This window comes from Atractosteus spatula, chromosome 3 (genome assembly GCF_055471065.1).
Source record: "Atractosteus spatula isolate fAtrSpa1 chromosome 3, fAtrSpa1.hap1, whole genome shotgun sequence".
In the NCBI taxonomy this organism is placed as follows: Eukaryota; Metazoa; Chordata; class Actinopteri; order Semionotiformes; family Lepisosteidae; genus Atractosteus; species Atractosteus spatula.
In genome coordinates, this window is record NC_142708.1 from 17071180 (window position 1) to 17089956 (window position 18777).

The following is an 18777-nucleotide window of genomic DNA, read 5'->3' on the forward strand; positions in this document are numbered from 1 at the left end:
AAAAGTCTAGAAACTCAAAGAAATTGATTTATCATCAAGCCTTGTTTTCGCAAAGACAATACAATCTTTGCACAAGGAAGAGACAAATACATAGGACTAAGTCGCTAAACCCACCCACTCACCCACCCCTGAAAGTTTCAGTGGCCCAAGGCAAATAGTTTTTCCATGTGTCCACATCAGAACTGTTCTCTACAAGAGCCAGAAGATCAGACCATTGTGTTCTCAAGAAAAGGAACAATGCTGTGTTTGCTTCTCAGGCCCTAAAGGCAAAGCACTCTTCCACAAAGAGGGGAGTCTGTAAGACTTCTCTGTTTCTCTGTGAGAGAAACAACACTTTGAATATGAAAATGAAAACTCATTTCCAATGCACCCTTGAAGGATGTAACCTGTTTTCTTGTTCAAGTGCAGCGAAGACATGAATGTCTAATAATGTGCATGTTTTAGTGCATCAGTGGTTTTAAAATTTCAATTTTGGAAGGAATCAGCTTACATAAAGCTGAAAAGGAACACAACTGAAAAATAACTCAAAAAAAGAAGGAAGCATCACATAGAATGAAAGTTCCCTAAAATCAGTTTAGGATGATGTCACCCAAGATCAGTAGTGTTTTTCTCTGAATTTTCCGTATGATCCTGCGAGTCTGATTAAAATGCATTTCGCCCACTTTTTTCACTTTACCCAAAATTACAACTAAGCAAAATTAAGGCAATTAAGGCAAAACTCAAGAAGTTAAAAATGTTCAGATTTTATTAAAAAAAGCTGGCTGGACAATGTTATTGCAACAAGAGACAGCATATAAACTTGGATGTTATGTGGTTAATTCCCATGATAGAAATGTGTTTAATTTTCAGAACTACAAAACCTAAAGGTATTTTTAAAGGACACAGTAAAAATGGATGAATCAGTTTTTAAAACATTTTAATCCTAGTTGTACACAAGTTAGCCAGGTCTGATTATGTAAACTGAGACTGTCTCTCCCCCAGAAACTTGAATCTTGAATCCACTTTTCCATGACAAATTCGTAGGAGCAAGACATAAAAGTGGGACAATGAATTAGCAAATAACTGAGGCAATTAATTAGTAGATTTCTGTATGGCCATTTAATGCTGTGGTAGGATTGATGGAAATAAAATAGTATCCATCAGTCACATGACCAGGAGAACTAGACACAAAATCCACTTTTTTCTTGTTGGACATGCATTGTACTCCAATATTGACTACTCTTGTAGCTATCAAGTCACCATGCCAGCTTCCACCAATTTGTACTAGCTGATAAGTTTTCAGGTACCCACTATGGGCCCCCACCCCCACCATGGTACTATGTGGGTGTGGTTTTGAATTAAATGAGAGTTTCTTTAAACCTATTCTATCCCAGCAGGAACAAGAGTGATTAGGTAACATTATAAAAGGAGTTTATTCGGGTCATTGACCTCAAGTGGTTGCTAGATAACCTTTTATTCAGAACTTGCTACCGCACCAGTGGAGCTGCGTAGGAAAAGGGTGAGAAAGTCTTAGGGCCTGCAGCTGACCCAGTTAAAGGGGAACTGGACCACTATGTTTGGATTTCAGGGTTAGAAAGAATCGGCATCGAAGGGTGCATTTCGTGCCACAATAGAAGTAAAATGTACACGGTAACTTGTAAAATAGACAAACTTTCCAGGTATGTGCTGCACCATGTTCTGCAATTCAGAGATGAGGCAACAAAACTTCCGGTGACACGATGCAGCCCTATTACATTGTGAATAAGCAGATTTGTGCACTCATCTCTTGTAATCCAATAAAAATATCACTGTCAATATATATAAAAATATCAATGTCACTTTTTATAACATCAATGAATTTATTTGTTTAACTAGATTTAATAACCAGTCTGAGAAATTGGGACTGCGGGTACTCTTTAAAACCTTATTGCAGAACACTTCTTTGGCAGAAATCTCAAGAGGGGGACCACCCTTTGTGTGTGTTATATTATATTATGTTCCTATATTGTTTTATTTTTAATTGAAAACTAATAAAATCTGATTCCCTAATAAAATACTAAGTCTGATTTCTTATACCAAATCAATCACGCAAAATGTGGTAGGGCTGTAATCTTCCTCAAAATGCCCCTCAGCCTTTGCAGTGTTTTTTAAAATGTAAATAATTAACAAATATTGATGATTACTATCTAAAACATGTTAATCATCAAGGCCCAGAAAACAAATTAAACCCTGCAAACGTCTTTTCAAAATGCCACCCTGCCACACAAGGAGAGCAATTTTTTGGTCTAATTTAATCACAATGTACATACAATTTATTAATCAAAACATAAAGGTTTATCAGAGTTGTAGATGACATTTCTAATTGAATCAGTATGTGCTTACTATAACACAGCTGATTAACTAATTTGACAATCTTCATATTAATGCTTACGCAGTATTGCTGTGAAAACCTAATACCATGCTGAGTAGAAATTGCATAAATTTCAAACCACCTTTCATAAACAGCCAATAGCACTGTATTTAACCAGAGTAGGTTTTATGGGTACAGTGATAGGTTTAAGGCATAATTGTACTTCCATACTTTAACCAGACATAAAGATATTTCACAAAGAGAAAATTATTGTCACATGGTCCTTATGTAAGATATCTGTCTTTTTTGCTGCATTTTATCTGAATCTCAGCAGTTCTAAACATAGCAAATGATTCCTCTGTCTTTTTCATTAGGAACAAATTTAACAGGTTTACTAATTATTCCCCAATGGAAATAGCAACACGGCCTTTAGCTCAGGAGATAAACTACTGAAGCAGACATAACCCAGAAACTTCAACACATACAGTGTCTCTATAGTTTAGTACAAATATTTATCTTTGAATCTGTACCTCTTGAATAAACGATTGCAAGGTAATTTGATTTAAACATTGAAAATCCTGAAAAGCTTTGATGTTAACCCAGGAAGACAACACCAAATCCAAATCAAGGAGAAATTCAGAGCATGCCCACTAAGAGCAGTGCAAGAACTGAAATTATGAGGTGCTTCTTTATGTAAAAAAGCCCTGAGCACTGCCCAGTAAATGAGAACTGCCCAGCAAAACAGTTAATGCTCCCATTCTGGAATGCTTCAAAACTATTTGGGGTGCAACTTGAAATCGGTTAGTTACCAATGCTCCAAATCAGTGTTCTGGGCAAAAGAGTCCCTTTCATTATCATAACCTCCGTGCTCTTATGTTTGATCTCTTTTCTGTTTCTGCCAGATACATTCCCATATCACTGATATATACACATTTCAAGATCGTTTTCAATAAGCATGTATTACAGGTCCCATAGTTACAGATATGAGATTACTGTGACCCTAATAAAGAATCCTGAGCCAGTGAGTCGTAATGCTTTTGTTGTCCCTTGTTTATTTAAAACCTAGAGCAGGACTTAATAACAAGTCCTCTATCCACTATTCTTAACGGAAAGTTTCCAGTCTCACGCTGCAGTGTAGAGAAAGTCCAGAAGAACTGTTAAGAGGTATTGCCAACAATTGTCCTCTGTATGGTGTGGCACGTTCATTTTCTGTTAAGTAAATATCACCATTTCTTGTGCACCCTTACACATGTGATAACTTATATGTTTCGAGAGAAAAGTACTAAAGAGTGTGAATGGAGATTATGAAGGCCATTTCAAGATGTTTTGCACCTTACAGACTGTGACTGGTATGCAGTTGATATGCGTTACTGACATTAGAATATACTGTTGCATTTATGTCTGGTTTCATGTTCGTATCACCTGTGATGACGGATACCAAATGTGATGATCTGAGAATGACTAATGCTATTCATTTCTTCCCTGGACACTGAAGGATGAACCTTTCAAAGCTTGGCCAATGTGCAGGCATCAGATTGTATCCACAGATGTATGGATTCAAAGAAAATCCACAGATGCAAGGTTACTGTTTTAGGGAAACATTCCCTAACATTTCAGAATGACAGAATGTGCAAACGAGTTAACACTTGGCAGAGAACCAAGATTTTGCTAGCAGAATCCAGATTTTAATGATTCTTGAAAACAACCAGCGCAGAAACCATCTCATTTGAGAAGAGCATGATATGGTCATACACCTAGCAGATGACATCTAATGTTAGAATGTATAGCTAAAATACAGAATAGAAATCAGGACATGCTACTGTATATCTAGGAGCAAGTAATAGGTTTATTCCATGCTGAAAAAAAAGAAGAAAGAAAACACAACGTTTTGGCCGTGGAGCCTTCACACCTGAAGAAGGCTCCACGGCCGAAATGTTGTGTTTTCTTTCTTCTTTTTTTCAGCATGGAATAAACCTATTACTTGTTCCTTTGCAGCCTACGCATGCTGACACAGCTACCCACCTGAACTACTGTATACCTATACCACACACTAGTAAGATCTCACCACAGAAAGGATCACATACTGTATATCTTGTGAGTTAAAGGAATGTCCTACTCTAACACCCACAATGAACTGAATCTTTGGTTCAGGCATTTAAAATGCCAAGGGCAGTGACAAAGTCATCAGACTTCTCCAGAGACAACAGTGAGGCACAGAGTAGAGGACACAAGTGGAAACTATAGTGAAATGAATTGAGAAGTGAGAACTGTAGGTACTTTTTACACAGAGGTATGTGGGTGTCTGGAATGAGCTACCCAGCAATGCTGCTGAAGCTGACACCCTGGCTTCTTTGAGAAGCTGCTGGATATGAGCCTCACATCACTTTCCTATTAGCAACCAAATGAGCAAGATGATCAGAATGGCTTTTTCTAGTTTGCATCCTTTTTTAAGCTTTTATCATCAACATAGGGCTGCAGAATTTTCAAGATGCTGAAATATCTGTTGAAAGCATTTCAAATCATTATCGGTGAGCATTTTGGCATTCATTAAAACCTTCTTCCAGATGTTTGAAACTTATTTTTTTACACATATAAAAGGCATCAATCACAATGAGCCTCTTACGGTGACACAATCACCATATGACACCCAATATCTTTAAATTCTTCAGTGTGACCGAAAGCTGGCCATGTGGCGCAGGGCAGTTAACTACACTTTGGAGGAGGAGTTGTGTGATTTCAGGCTGGGAGGGGTTGATTCCCAGCTGGAAATGAGCTGCACACAAGCCACAAACAGACCACGGGTTTCCTAGATTACCATAAACAGGTTCAAACTAAATGAGCCTAGTATACATGAATTGCATACTCTCTGAACATCCCACATGTGTCAGTATGTTTTGTACTCTATATTGTATTATAAGGTCTCACTTCTCCACCCAAGAAGCAAGAGGAGTGTTTTGCAACACTGAATCAGTTTCAGTTAGTTCTTTATTCTTTGCTTCCGTGTCTTATGAGTAGTACTGAGAAAAGTGTCACTCTCACTGGAAAGCAGAATATAACTGTTACAAAATGGAGGCTTATGCTAAGAATAGACAAAAAAGACATAGGTAAGACAAATAGTAAGTTAGCAACTCTAGAAGTGTCTATCTAAAGACTCTTTCTTTTCATGGTAAAAATATACTGTATACTGTGAGAAATGTAAATTTAGCAAGAAAATAGCCTACCATTATAACTGTAACAACAAAGTAAACCTGAATTCTAAGAATTGAATTTTAAAAAATACAAACGTTCTCACGTTTGTGTTAATTCGCCTGATAATATGATAAATAGACTTGTTTCCAATGTAACATTTCAGAAAAGAGCAAAAAAGACCCAAACTGGTTCATAATCAGATTACTACATTTTATTTTAATAATTGGTTTTCACAAACAGAGCTCCCTGTTTAAAAAAAAAAAATCAATAATATGCAAAGGTATATCTAAAGGGCTATACGGTGTTTGTTTGCTTGTTTGTTTGTACGCTCGAATGTGTTGCCGTTTTTTCTAGACTCGAAACATTATGCAATGCGAACAGGGCACACGGGTATTTCTCAATCGCCGAGGATTAATGCACACTTATCACTTATCCCTCAGCCTGATCCCCTCGGGGCCTGGGTGATGACTGGTGGTCGTGGTGACGCTGACGTTTTCCTCGAGCACCTTTGGCTTACCCTACCACCCCACCCCGACAACGCTGAACGTACTGTACCGGTTAACTCCGTGTCGCTTTTTGTCCGTCCAATCAGGAGGGCTCCCCTTGCTGTGACGCCGGTGCCACTCCTCTTTACTAAAGAAGGAAACAAACAGCGAGAGAGAGAGAGACGCTGGATTAACATTGTAGCAACCAGAGACAGACACAGGCAAAAGGGGGAGCGCAGAGAAACAGGAGCAGCTGATACAAAAAAAGACCAGAAAAGGGCTGTTTCCTCTGAGGAAAGCAAAACCACCTATTTTATAGTCGGACTTTTAACAAACAGGTAAGATGAAGAAAAGAAATGTCGATTTAGTTTCCCCCCCCCCCCCACCATTACACTAAACAGAAGAAAGGAATACCGAAAACCGAAATTTTAAAAGCAGGAATGGGGGAAGGGTGCTCGTGGTGTGTGTGTTTGGAAAGTGGGGGTTATTGCAGTCTGAAATGGTGGATTTTTTCTACTCGGTGTTGAAAAGTGAGTTCAAGAATCGAGGTTTTGGATTTTGTTTTGGCTTAAACGCGTGTGACATAGACCTTTAAATGTGGACGGAGCTGAAAGGAACAAAGAGAACAGGAAAGTAGCGAAAAATAACGAGAATGCGATTTTCTTTATTATTTCACTTTAAAAAAATCCGTATTTAATGACAAGGACAGCCTAAATTGTAGTGCGGTGCGTGTCAAACTCGAAACAAAGGAGCAGATGTTTTCCCTTAGTACTACAGCTTATGTAAGTAGGTACTGTAATAAATGAGCTTCCATCGTTGAGACTATTATTCAGCATTTAATAAAACTTTGTCGGGGTTTATGTCCTATGGGAGGACTTGGAACAGCGAGTTGCTGATCTGGGACCAGATCGGACCAGTACCGCAGGCGTGTGTGTTGGTAACGCTGTCAAGGCAGGAAACAAAGAAAGGAGACAAAGCCCACAGTCCCCCGAATTCAATTAAATGCGAAACCCAGTCATTTAGCCGCCGTTTTTAGCGCAGAGTGACTCCACGGGGTGTGGGTTTAGGGGGTGCAAGCGTCTGAACATCTGGGGATGGTAAAAACCTTGGTATTTTCGAGCAAATCGAGCTATTGTGCGTTCCTTAGCATGACTCAGTGTTTTTGAAGGGGACCCGTTTGCGGCCTGTCTGGTCACAATGCGCCAGCCTTCCCTGTTCCTTCAGTGGGGTATTTCGGACGTCTCTCCCACCCTACAGGAATTACGTTAGTTTTGTTTTTACGTACGTTTTATCATTTTTAAATTTCACAATCCTAGTTCCCCGGAAAGTGACTCGCTGGTTCATAAAAGACGGAGCCGAAGAGGAAACACGAAAACGTGTACAGACTTGTCTCCCCCCTACCCCCTACCCTCTACCCACTTTCTTTTTTAAAAGGCAGCAGTCTTATACGTGGCTGGTGGCTCTTATTTATACTTTGTACGTTTTTAAGGTAATGATAAGATCAGAACTAAAGTAGTGGAAGAGATTACCGATGTTTTTTTTCTAGGGATAAAGAATTAGGGTCAGACGGCAAAGGGGGGACAACTTTGACGCAATATCCCGTGGATTTGCGCTTGTTTGTCTTGTGACATTTTTAGATTATTCGGATTATGGCGTCATTTAGAAAGGAAATTGCATTTTAAGTGCTTATCTCGTGTATTTTAAGACTTATTTTAAGACACTTTTAAAAAATGAGTTGTGACGCTCATCGAAGATAAGGTGAGGTGAGTCGAGAGAAAATTCATTTCAGTTTACAACGTAATTGTTTGTCTATTTAGAGGAAACAGGATCTGCAGAACCAGGCGCCGTTGTGTAACTTTCAAATCCCCTTGTCTTGTTTTGAGAAATGACTAGCGGGAGAGCCATATTGTAGTTTTGTTTTTTTTTGTTCTGCAGTCTTATGCTTTTTTGGGGGGGGGGGGTGGCACACGAAAGTCCAGTTTCGATGGGACATTCGGCTTAGGGGTATGTTTGTCCTCCCACAGAAACGCTGCTCGCACACTTGCCTTCGTCTTTCGCCAGAAAACCCCGGCGCTAGATCGGTTCTTCCTCCCTTGTGTGCGTGTCGGGGGCGGACTCTCGGGTGAGACGGGGCTGCGGCTCTGTGTAGGAGCTACACCAGCCGCCGGGATAAAAATAGCCGCTGATTTCAGAGCCGCTGCCGGTGAGGTTCTCCGTATCTGCGCGTCACATCGCGCCCGTGTGACAGGCGGAAGCCGGCGCCCCACGTGACGGCGAGCCGCAGAGAGGGCGCTCGCAGTCAGCGGGCGCGCACGTGACGGCAGCGGGGATTGGCTTTCCGGGGAAAACCTGTTGACGCACCGGATAAAACCGTGTCGTGTGTGTGTGTGTGAGAGAGAGAGATGGCACTGGCCAGACCTGTTTGCCCTTTACCATTCGGGGACAGGCCTCGCAGAACGAGCTGCGCGGTGTTACGCAAGCGCCCTCCCATTCATTCCGATTCTTTGGTCATCCACGTCGAAGGGCAAGAGTCGTTCTCCATTAATGGCGGCCCCCTTTTGTTATGCGCAGGAATTAGAAGTGATGGCAGTAGATGTAGCCAAGACAGGAGCTTTTTGCTTCTTTTTAATGCCTCGTTTCCAAACGTGTCGGCAGCTAGATGAATGTGCATTATGTAATGGAAGTTTCACCTGGCGCGATCTCGTTTTCGTAAACCCTGTCCCCCGCCGAGGGCTGTTTGATGTGCTTGGTGGGCGCCAGTAGTGTTTTCCTCTTCGGGCAGAGATGGTCTTCTCACCTGCGAGTGCGCTGCATGGCCGGCGCCCGGATTATTTTTTTTTACTTACCACGTGGATGTAAATGTGCAAAAGTGCTAATTAAGTAGGCTTAAGGAATGGAACTGTAGAGCTTTAAAATCACGATTAGTAAAACCCGTTTACAGAAATCTTTTAAGGTTGGTGGTTACTGGACTGGTTTTGTCTCCATGTGTCGCGACGCGTGTGCTCGGGTAGAGCTTATTCTAAGTGCTTGGCTTGTTACATTTTGGGAGTTCCCGATACTGTTTTCGGACAACAGCAGCTCTATTTGGCTTTATCATTCAATGTCGGCAAGGTCCAACATCAACAGAGCTCGCTGAAATTACTCATCCGTTCTGAGCCGTGGTACACCCACATAATGTGCAGATGAATTCATTGTTGAGCACTTACTGAAGTTTCAATTGCTTTTTTTTAATGGTAGGCTGTAGAGCTACACGTTTCCCTTTTGGAAAGTGGGAGAAATGTAAAGTGAGTAATAGGATCAAAAATAGCCTCTGTCAATTAATGCTGCACTAAATTTATCCCCACGGAACTGTAGGTACTTTTTTTTCTTACAGTAGGATAATAGTGGCCTATTGCATAGATGCCTCTTGGGGAAACAGTTGTGTTTTCAGCCTGGATCTGAGAGCCTTGGCACAATTTAGAGGCTGTTGTCAGATTGGCATTCCTCTTGCAATTAATTGGACAGCAACCCTACCAGAAAGTTCGTGTTTAAACAAGATTCCCTAATTGGATTACAGGAAACATTATTGGATACAAATCAAAATCAGATTCACATGGACGAAAGCTTGTAACTTTGGTGTGAAATCTACACCCAGGAAGTGGTGAAAATAAAGACTTGAGAACATGCTCTGTGTTGTACCATTGAAGCTTGCTTTGCTGGATACAGTTTGAGTACAGTAGACCCTTTCTAGTATGGTCAACAAAAAATCAAATGGGCCATCTGTTATACAGTCTGCATCAGGAGCACATTGGTACCAATTCTTCTAGTTCTGGATTTAATGACATCTTAAGGGGATTCAGTACACTAGGAAATCAACTGGCAAAAGAGGTCTACAAAAACAGTCTTATATCTTCCCTGGCCAAGTGCCTATTGTCAAGGTAAGTTTTAACCATGTACTTTATTATGATGTAATGTCCCATTAAGGTTTTTAAACCTAATCTTAAAGTTGCATCTCAGATTTGAATAATCCTGACGTTTAGTTATTTAAACTCATTCTCTGCCTAGTCAAACAAGGTTTCACGATAATGGATTATACTTATTGATTTTTTTCATGCCTGAGGTTTTTTTTTTGTGTGCTGTGTTGTCATGTACAAATAAGCAGATTATCATGTCACGGTGAGCCTTTTGGGTAAGAAAACAAAGGACTGGCGAATTGTGTGAAAAACGTTTGTTACATTATATTTAGATTTTAATGAAAGCCAAAGTCTTAAATGTCTCCATCAAGGTGCCGAGTTCTTGTCCTAAATCCACCCACTCCCAAAGAGAGGTGGAATTAATGGATTTTCCCCACTGTGTATCCACATATCCAGGAACGTTTAGAAAGGGTTCTGCACTTGACGGTGTGCCACAGTGCGTGATGCCAAGACAATGGTACTGCAAATGGATGGGCTGTTCTTTTGGTACAGCTGTCTGTGTTAATTGTAATATGATACGTCTTCATTTTTCTAGTATGAGGATCTGAACTTTAAAAAATTGCAGTATTGTATCACCTCAAGGAGTATGTTGACCCAAAAAAACATGTAACAGGATTATATCAATGTGATTTCTTTCTCCACGCATCAGGATAGCTTAGAGCGTTTGTTTTTCAGAAAGGCAACGATACTGAATGAGGCGGATCAGATACTGTAAGTCCCCAATTGATTCTGTGTATGTTCCAAATCATAATGGCTCTTTCTGGTTTCTTTTACAGCATCTAGAAAAACAGATATGGCCCAAGAGACGAACCAGAGCCCAGTGCCCATGCTGTGTACGACAGGCTGTGGCTTTTATGGGAATCCTAGGACAAATGGAATGTGCTCTGTGTGCTACAAAGAATACCTGACAAGGCAGCAAAGCAGTGGCAGAATGAGTCCAATCAGCCCAATTGGTAAGAATAAAACCATCTACTCCTTATAACACTAGTCATTTTCTTTTGTTGATGGTTGTTAATTTCCAAAAACCAGTGCATGATTGTTATCTTAGGGTTTTTAAGGAATGCACATGATGCTTCAGTTTTTAGACCCATTTTTCATTCAAATGGTTAATTCTAGCTAGACCTTTGTGATCGTTGCTGTATTCTGCCTGAAGTTGAAGTCAGTGGGTTTTGTCCATGTAATATGCACATCAGGTTGGATAGTTTTTTTTTTTTACCCATTATAGATGTTAAAAATGAGTTGCTGAAGCAACTTAATAAGCCCTTCTTTGTTTGGTTTTATTAATATTTTTGAATGTTCTCTATCTTGGGCTAATCTAATGAGGAAATGAACAAATTGAAGTAACTGGTAAAGGGTCTTGTTTAGATGAAATCACAGGTGCCAAGTGAGAGGCACATTTAGTCATCACTCCGGCTTTCTGTTTTTAAGGCAGAAAAATAGTTATTGAAAATTATTTTTAGTAGAACATGTAGTCAGTGTGGTACCTTGATTTCGAAATCTTTTATAGACCCCTTTATAACATATGGTACTAATGTAGTTTGCCTGTTTAAATATAGCTTTTTCTGAGACTTTCTACATATCTGCTACGTTTTTTATTTATAGAAAAAGATTTTCACCTTCAAAAGTAGTTTTAATTCAGTTTTCTTCTGTGTATTTACTTATGGATTTAAAGTTGTTAGAACATGCTTTCAGGCAGTTTTTGCAACCAGTTCTGAGGCTTTTTAATCTGGCCGTTTACCGAGTGTTAGATTCAACTGTCACTAATTCTTAAGTCAAGAACAATGAACATTTTCTTCACCATCTAATGTTCTTAATGACAGGGAGGCATTTTAAATGTTTCTCTTTTAAAGAGATGTACTATATATTAAGGATACATTTTGTGAAGTAATAGTGTTCTGGACCCGAGAGCTTGTGTCAAAATCCTTACTTGGACTCTGCAGTTGTCCCTCACTCAGATTGGTTTACGAAATGCCCCGCTGTACAAAGGTTTGCCTTGGGTCATTATTATTAGTGAGTTTTTCAATTGGTTTACCTGTCTAAATAGTGGATTAAAAATGCTGGTTGTAAAAGATTAAAATTAAATATTGAGATATTTTGAACCATTCTATATTATGAACTAAAATACTGTTTGAGTATTTATATATATATATTTTATATAGGTTTTTCTGTATTTATACTGGTTCACTGGAATTAAGTAGCCTTACCTTTCCCACAGGTTGTAAAAAGAAAAATGAACATAAAAATGACTTTCAGAATATTCCTGATGAAATAGGATATTGTCCCATTTTGAGTGTGTGCCTTAGTGAGAGCTACAGGAAGTTAATGTATAAAGCTAAAATAGGGTAAACATTTAGATATCCGAAAAGTTTCGAGTGCTGTTTTACAATGTTTTTATTACAAACAATTACTGCTGTTACTTTTTAGCCATTTATAAAAAGCATTATAGCCGCCTGAAACTAGACTAAGAATTCGCCTTGGCAATGTTTTGTAGGTGCTGGCAGCACATCCAGTAGTCCTACTTCAGAAGCCTCCGCAATCCAGAGAATAGAAGCTAGTTTAAGTAACTCCGATGTCTCTTCTGTTAGCGCAGCTGACACATCAAGGTGAGTAGCACTCCCTGTTGGTATTAAGACCTCTGTTTTAGCAGCCGCAGCAGTGCTGAAGAGCCGGTCCCTGCACTGCCCCAATCCTCTTTTCAACAGCTTCTTGCTTCATAAAGTATTTCTAGACGCAGGTCAATAATACATGACAAAAAAATTCCATTCCATTTAGAACAGATTTGTTTGAACAGGGTATTCTCCCTTCCGTAGATGTTATCTGGATCATAAATGAAATGATCGATTTAAAGAAGCCAGACTTTGCTCTCTTCATTTAAATGAGAGGAGTTTAGGTTATACAATCATTCCATTATGGAGCCTGAGGGTCAGTTTTACTACAAGATGTTGGACTTTCGCAGGGAAAAGAATGGACTGAAACATTTACTTTTAACAAGGATCTTCTTGATATAAACCATACACACTGTATCCATGCCTCAGTACATTGCGATAGATTGTGCTTTGTGGTTGAAGGTAGGAATGGTGGTGTATAACTACTTGGTGCAAAATGATGCTAACCTATCAACTCTTGGTCTTAACAGGAGTATGCCAGCTGCTTCCTTGCCTGTTACTCAACAAATGACAGAAATGAGCATTTCCAGGGAGGACAAGGTCATATCACCGAAAGCAGAACCAGCAGAACCAGGTGAGTTTTTTAGAATTCAGAAATTTAAGATTGTAAAGTAAATGTTTGATTTGAATATTTGTCATTCTAACAATATGGGTAAAAAGTAGTCTTAAAGAGACTTACTTTGGATTTAAATGAAATAAGTACTAGCTTGACTGCCTTTAAGTGTTCAAAGACCATTTGTGCAATGGTCACAGCGCTGTATATAGACTGTTGATTTGTTTAGTGGCAGTGGCAGATATTTTATAGGCTTACTGTAATGGGTTTGTGCAAATGTCAATGCCCTTTTCTGAAATGGCCGTCTCTGTAAATGCAGGGTTTTGTTTTGCTTCCAGCTAGTTGTTTATGTATATCTGTGTTGTGATATTGCTTGGGTGGAGCCTTAACTGCTCCAGTGCCTTAAACAGCACGGCAAGTTGGTTAAAATGGCACCAGGGCTGCTGCCGGTATCTACTTTCAGAATGCTGTTGAAACTATCTAAGGTGTCGGGTTTGACTTGTCCTAAAATATTCAGCTAAAACAGTGTGTAATGTTGTCCAGAAATGGATCTTGAGTGTTACTGAACCTTGTTTTGAGTAAATGTCGACCAACACCATGACCCCTTTGGGTGTTTACAAATGTTATTTTTATCACTCTGTGCTTATTGGAGTCAGCCATGTCGGAAAATAAGAAATGAGAACATTATTTTAATTTACCTAAAGGAGCTGAGGGTGGAGGAATCATTGCTTCTTCTCAGTTCATCTTCTGTCTAAAGATGAATGTATTTCCACTTTGGTACAGCAGTGTGCACTAGATATTTGTAGCGTCCCCATCTGAGGGCTTTTGCTGAGACTGGTTTTTTAGTTTTATTTCCAAGTACATGTGTTTTTGGTAGACGGAGCAAGTACAGCTCACACATTGCTGATGAATAAATTAGCCTGCTAAATTATATAAAATCATTTGCATTTTTTGTGCATCATTTTTTAACACTGCTATTATAAAAATCCAATTTCAAACAAAGTGGAGACCTTTAGGCTAGATTAAGAAACCACCTTGACTTTTTCACCAGCCTCAGTATGGAGTCATAAGTCATATTATACATTTCTAATCTATAAAGCATTAGACAAGGATAAGACATCAAGATGCATTCAGCACATTTCCCTCAAATTACAATGTGGTAAGAAGGTTTATGGCACTTATATGCTTTAGTTTCAGCCAAGTCACTCACTTTGTATCTTAGTTTCACTAGAACATAACAACTGTGTGTGCTAGGATTTTCAATAAAAATTGAGAGCATTAACATGTTGACTTGTTTGTTATTTAGGCCTTCAGTTTAAACTATTGTATGTCCTAAATACATTTAAAAAAATGACTCGCATCCAGTTCAGTAAGTTAAATTTGTAAAAAGGGAAATGTTTTTTTTTTCAGTTGTAACACAACCCACTGCATCAACTTCACATCCAAATGCACCTGGCAGTGATGAGGCAAAGGCACCTGAAATGCCCAAGACAAAGAAGAATAGGTGTTTCATGTGCAGGAAGAAGGTTGGGCTAACGGGTAAGTAAAAAACAAAACCAACAAAGGAATATTCACACATCTTGGAAATTTCACTGTTCCCTAGTGATTTACTCAAAGCGGACATCTTCACTAAAAGCATCCCTGAGGCACATGCTTCAGATTGTAACTTGTTGAAATGCATGTTATGCTATTTGCTTCACATATACCTTTGGTGTAAAAGAAATAAGGATCACTGCTTTAGTGTGGATGTGCTGGATAAAGTCTGAATACTACCGTGGTTTGTGCTTAAAACGATTAATTATGATCTTGCTTCTTTTGTGGCAGGTTTTGATTGCCGATGTGGAAATTTGTTTTGTGGACTTCACCGTTATTCAGACAAGCACAACTGTCCTTATGATTACAAAGCAGAAGCTGCTGCAAAAATCAGGAAAGAAAACCCTGTTGTTGTTGCTGACAAAATCCAGAGAATATAAGGAACACAGCCTTATTACACGGAACACTGTTAAGAGTGGATAAAGGACTAATTTTTTATTACAATCTTGAGAAACCTATACAGAGCAGATGCATGAACGATTGTTTTTTTTCCTGTGGTGTATTGTTTTTTTTTTTTACAATATGTGCGGCCCAGGGCATCATTTCAGGATATCTTCTCTATATTGTCCTCCAGCTTCCTCTTTCTGCCTCACTAGCTAGATTTGTTTGTGCCAAAAAATGGATTTGGAATTTTTTTTTTCATTCTTGGAAAGCAGGAATTTGTTTGCGAGTCTTCAGCAGTCTTATGAGGGTCAAACCTTAAGTATTAGTAATCCCGACATTTTCTTCTCTAGGTTTTTTCATTCGTATTATTTTTAAATAAAAAAGTGGGTAATGAGTATTTGAATGTCTATATGTCGTCTTTGTCCTGAAAGATTGGTAAGAGTTTGGCTTCTTCTAAAACACTGTTGGATGCATGGAGGAGGGGGCAAGTCTTTATTACTGCACTGTTTACTGAGACTCTTGATGGTAGCTGTCATGCTATTGCACTCGCTGTCCAAAGCATTAAATGGAATAGGCAAAGAATAATTTTATTACTGTAGCTTAGAACCCCTGCACACACATCCCGTTCAGTACCAGCTCCTGTCCATTCACAGTTGTAGTGAAGCGTAACAAGATCTGATGAGCCTTTTACCCTGACAGAACTCTTCTGCATGTCCTATGCCTTTCGTGGCTCCTATTGCAATATCTTGTGAATTGCAGCATTGACCTTGAGTGTTCCTCTTGCTGATTGTGACGTTGCACTAAAAGAAGAACCTTATTTGTGCCATACGTTTATCAATGTAATGGGATCCTTGCAGAATGATTCTAGCAGGCCTACAGGACAAAGATGTTCCCAATAGGGTTTTTAATATGAAATTAAAAATTCCATCAAATAATCCTTATTTATTGAACCCATTTAATATGCATCTCTTAAAATTAAGTGTAATGAGTATTTCTGCAGTGTTATTTCATTTGGTCTTAAATTCTCCTTGCTTTAGTTACCCTACTGTAGGGGAATGACTGTTTGCTGCTTATAACGTTTAGTCGGTAATAATGTGATGGTTACTTGATGCCTGAAGCAATGCCCAAATAGCTTGCCCCTTTTCTGTTTTTACTTTGGGTGTAGGAGTGTAGTATTATTGGGTGTATTGCATGGGTTGCGTATCTACGATAATGTAAAATATCTGAATTGTAGAAATGGCAATATACTTCACTAATGCTTGTTCAATGTTTTCACCTCTATAATGAAAGGTTTTTGTAATGTCTAGAGATCGTGCTGATATTTACATATATAATGTGTATGTGTACCTACTGGGTATGTGAGACGCGCTATGTATACACACACATACCTACGTGCATACAGGGGTCATGTGAAATGCTGCCCAAAGAGTAGCCTCTTCAGCAGCTTGCCTGGTGTCTTACTTGGAGAATTCTTTAATCTCACACAATCAATAAAGAATTCAAAGATGTGACATTAGAAGTGGAGATTTTTGATTCAAATTCTGTTTTAAACAGGTCTTTTTAAACTTAAGTTGCTTTGAATTCCACTTTAGGTGTGAGCTGGAGCTTTTACATTTCCTGACTAATGCAGCAAATCTTAATTTGGACCCCTGTATATATGTATACTTATATAGTCTAAATTAGCAGTATGGTAACATTCTTGTAAATAAACTGTATTCTTTTAAGTTTTAACTTTTTTTTTGGCTGATCCGCACTGTTTTTCCTGTAGGGATGTGAGGTTTTGCTTTAAAGAATTTTATGTATCCATTGGATTTTAACTTTAGTTATGCAGATTTGTACAAAGTGTGTTCATATTTATGTATTGCATATAATCCTGTTACTCAGCATTAATGCAAAATTGTATCATGTAAATAAAATTATGTACAGAGAGATGTTATAAAGCTTTTCTGTATCACTTTTTTTAAAGAAACATTTTCCCCTGTATCTGTGTTTTTCCATACTGTGTGGTATTGTCAAGCAAAAGTAACCGATAAGTGATTTCTTCCATTTTTGGCTGTATTTCCAAAGCCATGTGTCTAATCCCCAGTTCCCCATCTCCAGTGTGAATGGAGATGGAGAGCTGCAAGTTTTCAGAATCCCTGTTGGTTTTCCTGCCTTCTTCTGTTTTATTAATATGCACATTTGTCTCCCTCCCTAAGAAAAATCGCATTGCAGGAACATGAAAACACCTATGTCGAGTTTCTCTTGTGTGTGCAGGTTTGGTCAAATTTATGAGTTTAAGGGTAATCCAAGCCAAAGCTCCAGTGTGTCATTCTACATCGTCTTGCATAATTTCACACTATTGAAATTACTTGTCGATTCACTTGATCTTTGAGAAACTTGTGTGAATTTCATCCCTTGCAGTGTAACTTAATTTCTAAAAATGTTCTCCATGAAAAGCAAGTCACTTCTAAGTTGAGGACTACATTTTAAAGATCAAAACGTCATATGTGACAAACTGCTGTAAATAGAGATGAACACTGAAATGGTCTGTATTGACTTCCCTCAATCTTTAAAGTTTTGAATAGTTTATGACTTATATGACCCGTAGGCCTAGAACTGTAAATCAAAGCCGTTTTATTTTTATATTCTGGACTAGTTATGAGTTCTTTTTGTACTTCTGTCTTACAGAATTCATGGTTATTAGGGCAATTTAGGAATCTTAATGTTTTAAAATGTACAAGATGTAAAAAAAGTTTCCCAGATTAGCCTTAGATGAGATGGAGTTCAGGTTTGTACAGATTTCCCCATTGCCTAGTGTGAATTATATTTTAAGTTGGTTTTTCCATAGTTTCATTTTCAGGCCTGTGCCAAGTGTGTTATGGGCTTCACTGATATTTTTCAGCAAGTAGGAATTCCAGAGATACCTTAAATACAAGGTAAAAAAGTCAAACTTGCAAGTTAGTGAACCTCAGGTTCTTAGTTAAGTGAAATGCAAGGGCTTGGTTAAGTGTACAAGCTGCAAGCTTGATTTGCTTTTGAGTACCATTTAAGTTGTTTGGATCTACATCACATTATATAGTCTTTCCTTTTTTTATGGGAATAGTTCCCTTCCCCTTTAGTTTCAGAGATGGGAGACTTTACCCAGTAACCAGGGCAGTGTGGTGTGAGCAGATGTACCCTTCGGAAACAGTTCAGCAATGTAATGAGTCACCAGCTGCCCTGCCAGCAGAAAAGCAGGGAAGGGCAGTTGCTTTGACAGCTGGTACTACAACACAAAAGCAGGAAAAGTGCTTGTTTGTGCTTAAAATGAGAGAAGTGAACAAAAAAAAGTGGAAATGAAGTAAAATATTGAAACAAACTATAGATGTTTTTTCTATATATACAATTGGATTTCTGAAGTTATTCTACTTGGGAAAACCTACATTTAAAAATGTTCAGTTGGTTGTGCATGTCATTGAACCAGTTTTTTGCAAGGGTTAGAAGAAGCCTGCTTATTTCCTATATGAGCTGGATAAGTTACATAATGCTGAATGGTTGGAGAGAATGCATAATACAAATTCCAACTTTTTTTCCCAACCTGAGTGAACGATTAGATGACCATGAGGGTGGAGTCCCAATGACGGATGGACAGAATTTGAATTTT

The 18777-nt window shown here is 38.7% G+C and overlaps 1 protein-coding gene across 2 annotated transcripts; it reads left to right on the forward strand.

The window, feature by feature from the left end:
- The first annotated feature begins 6146 nt into the window (after nucleotides 1-6146).
- On the forward strand, nucleotides 6147-17092 carry zfand5a (zinc finger, AN1-type domain 5a). 2 transcript variants are annotated; one of them, XM_088910165.1, is made up of 6 exons: nucleotides 6147-6341; nucleotides 10733-10909; nucleotides 12448-12559; nucleotides 13093-13196; nucleotides 14586-14714; nucleotides 15000-17092. In XM_088910165.1, the coding sequence occupies exons 2-6, from the start codon at nucleotides 10750-10752 to the stop codon at nucleotides 15146-15148; spliced, it is 654 nt and encodes a 217-aa protein (XP_088766291.1). In that variant the 5' UTR covers nucleotides 6147-6341; nucleotides 10733-10749; the 3' UTR covers nucleotides 15149-17092. The 2 variants fall into 2 exon arrangements, with proteins under 2 accessions (XP_088766291.1, XP_088766293.1); XM_088910167.1 differs by having other exon boundaries at nucleotides 6227-9920.
- The last annotated feature ends 1685 nt before the right edge of the window (nucleotides 17093-18777 follow it).

Excerpts from the sequence above, each read along its gene's own strand:
- zfand5a (XM_088910165.1), top strand. The coding sequence starts at position 10,750 with ATGGCCCAAGAGACGAACCAGAGCCCAGTGCCCATGCTGTGTACGACA. Across the intron at positions 10,910-12,447 it reads GAGTCCAATCAGCCCAATTG|GTGCTGGCAGCACATCCAGT; the intron begins GTAAGAATAAAA and ends AATGTTTTGTAG. Across the intron at positions 14,715-14,999 it reads GAAGAAGGTTGGGCTAACGG|GTTTTGATTGCCGATGTGGA; the intron begins GTAAGTAAAAAA and ends CTTTTGTGGCAG.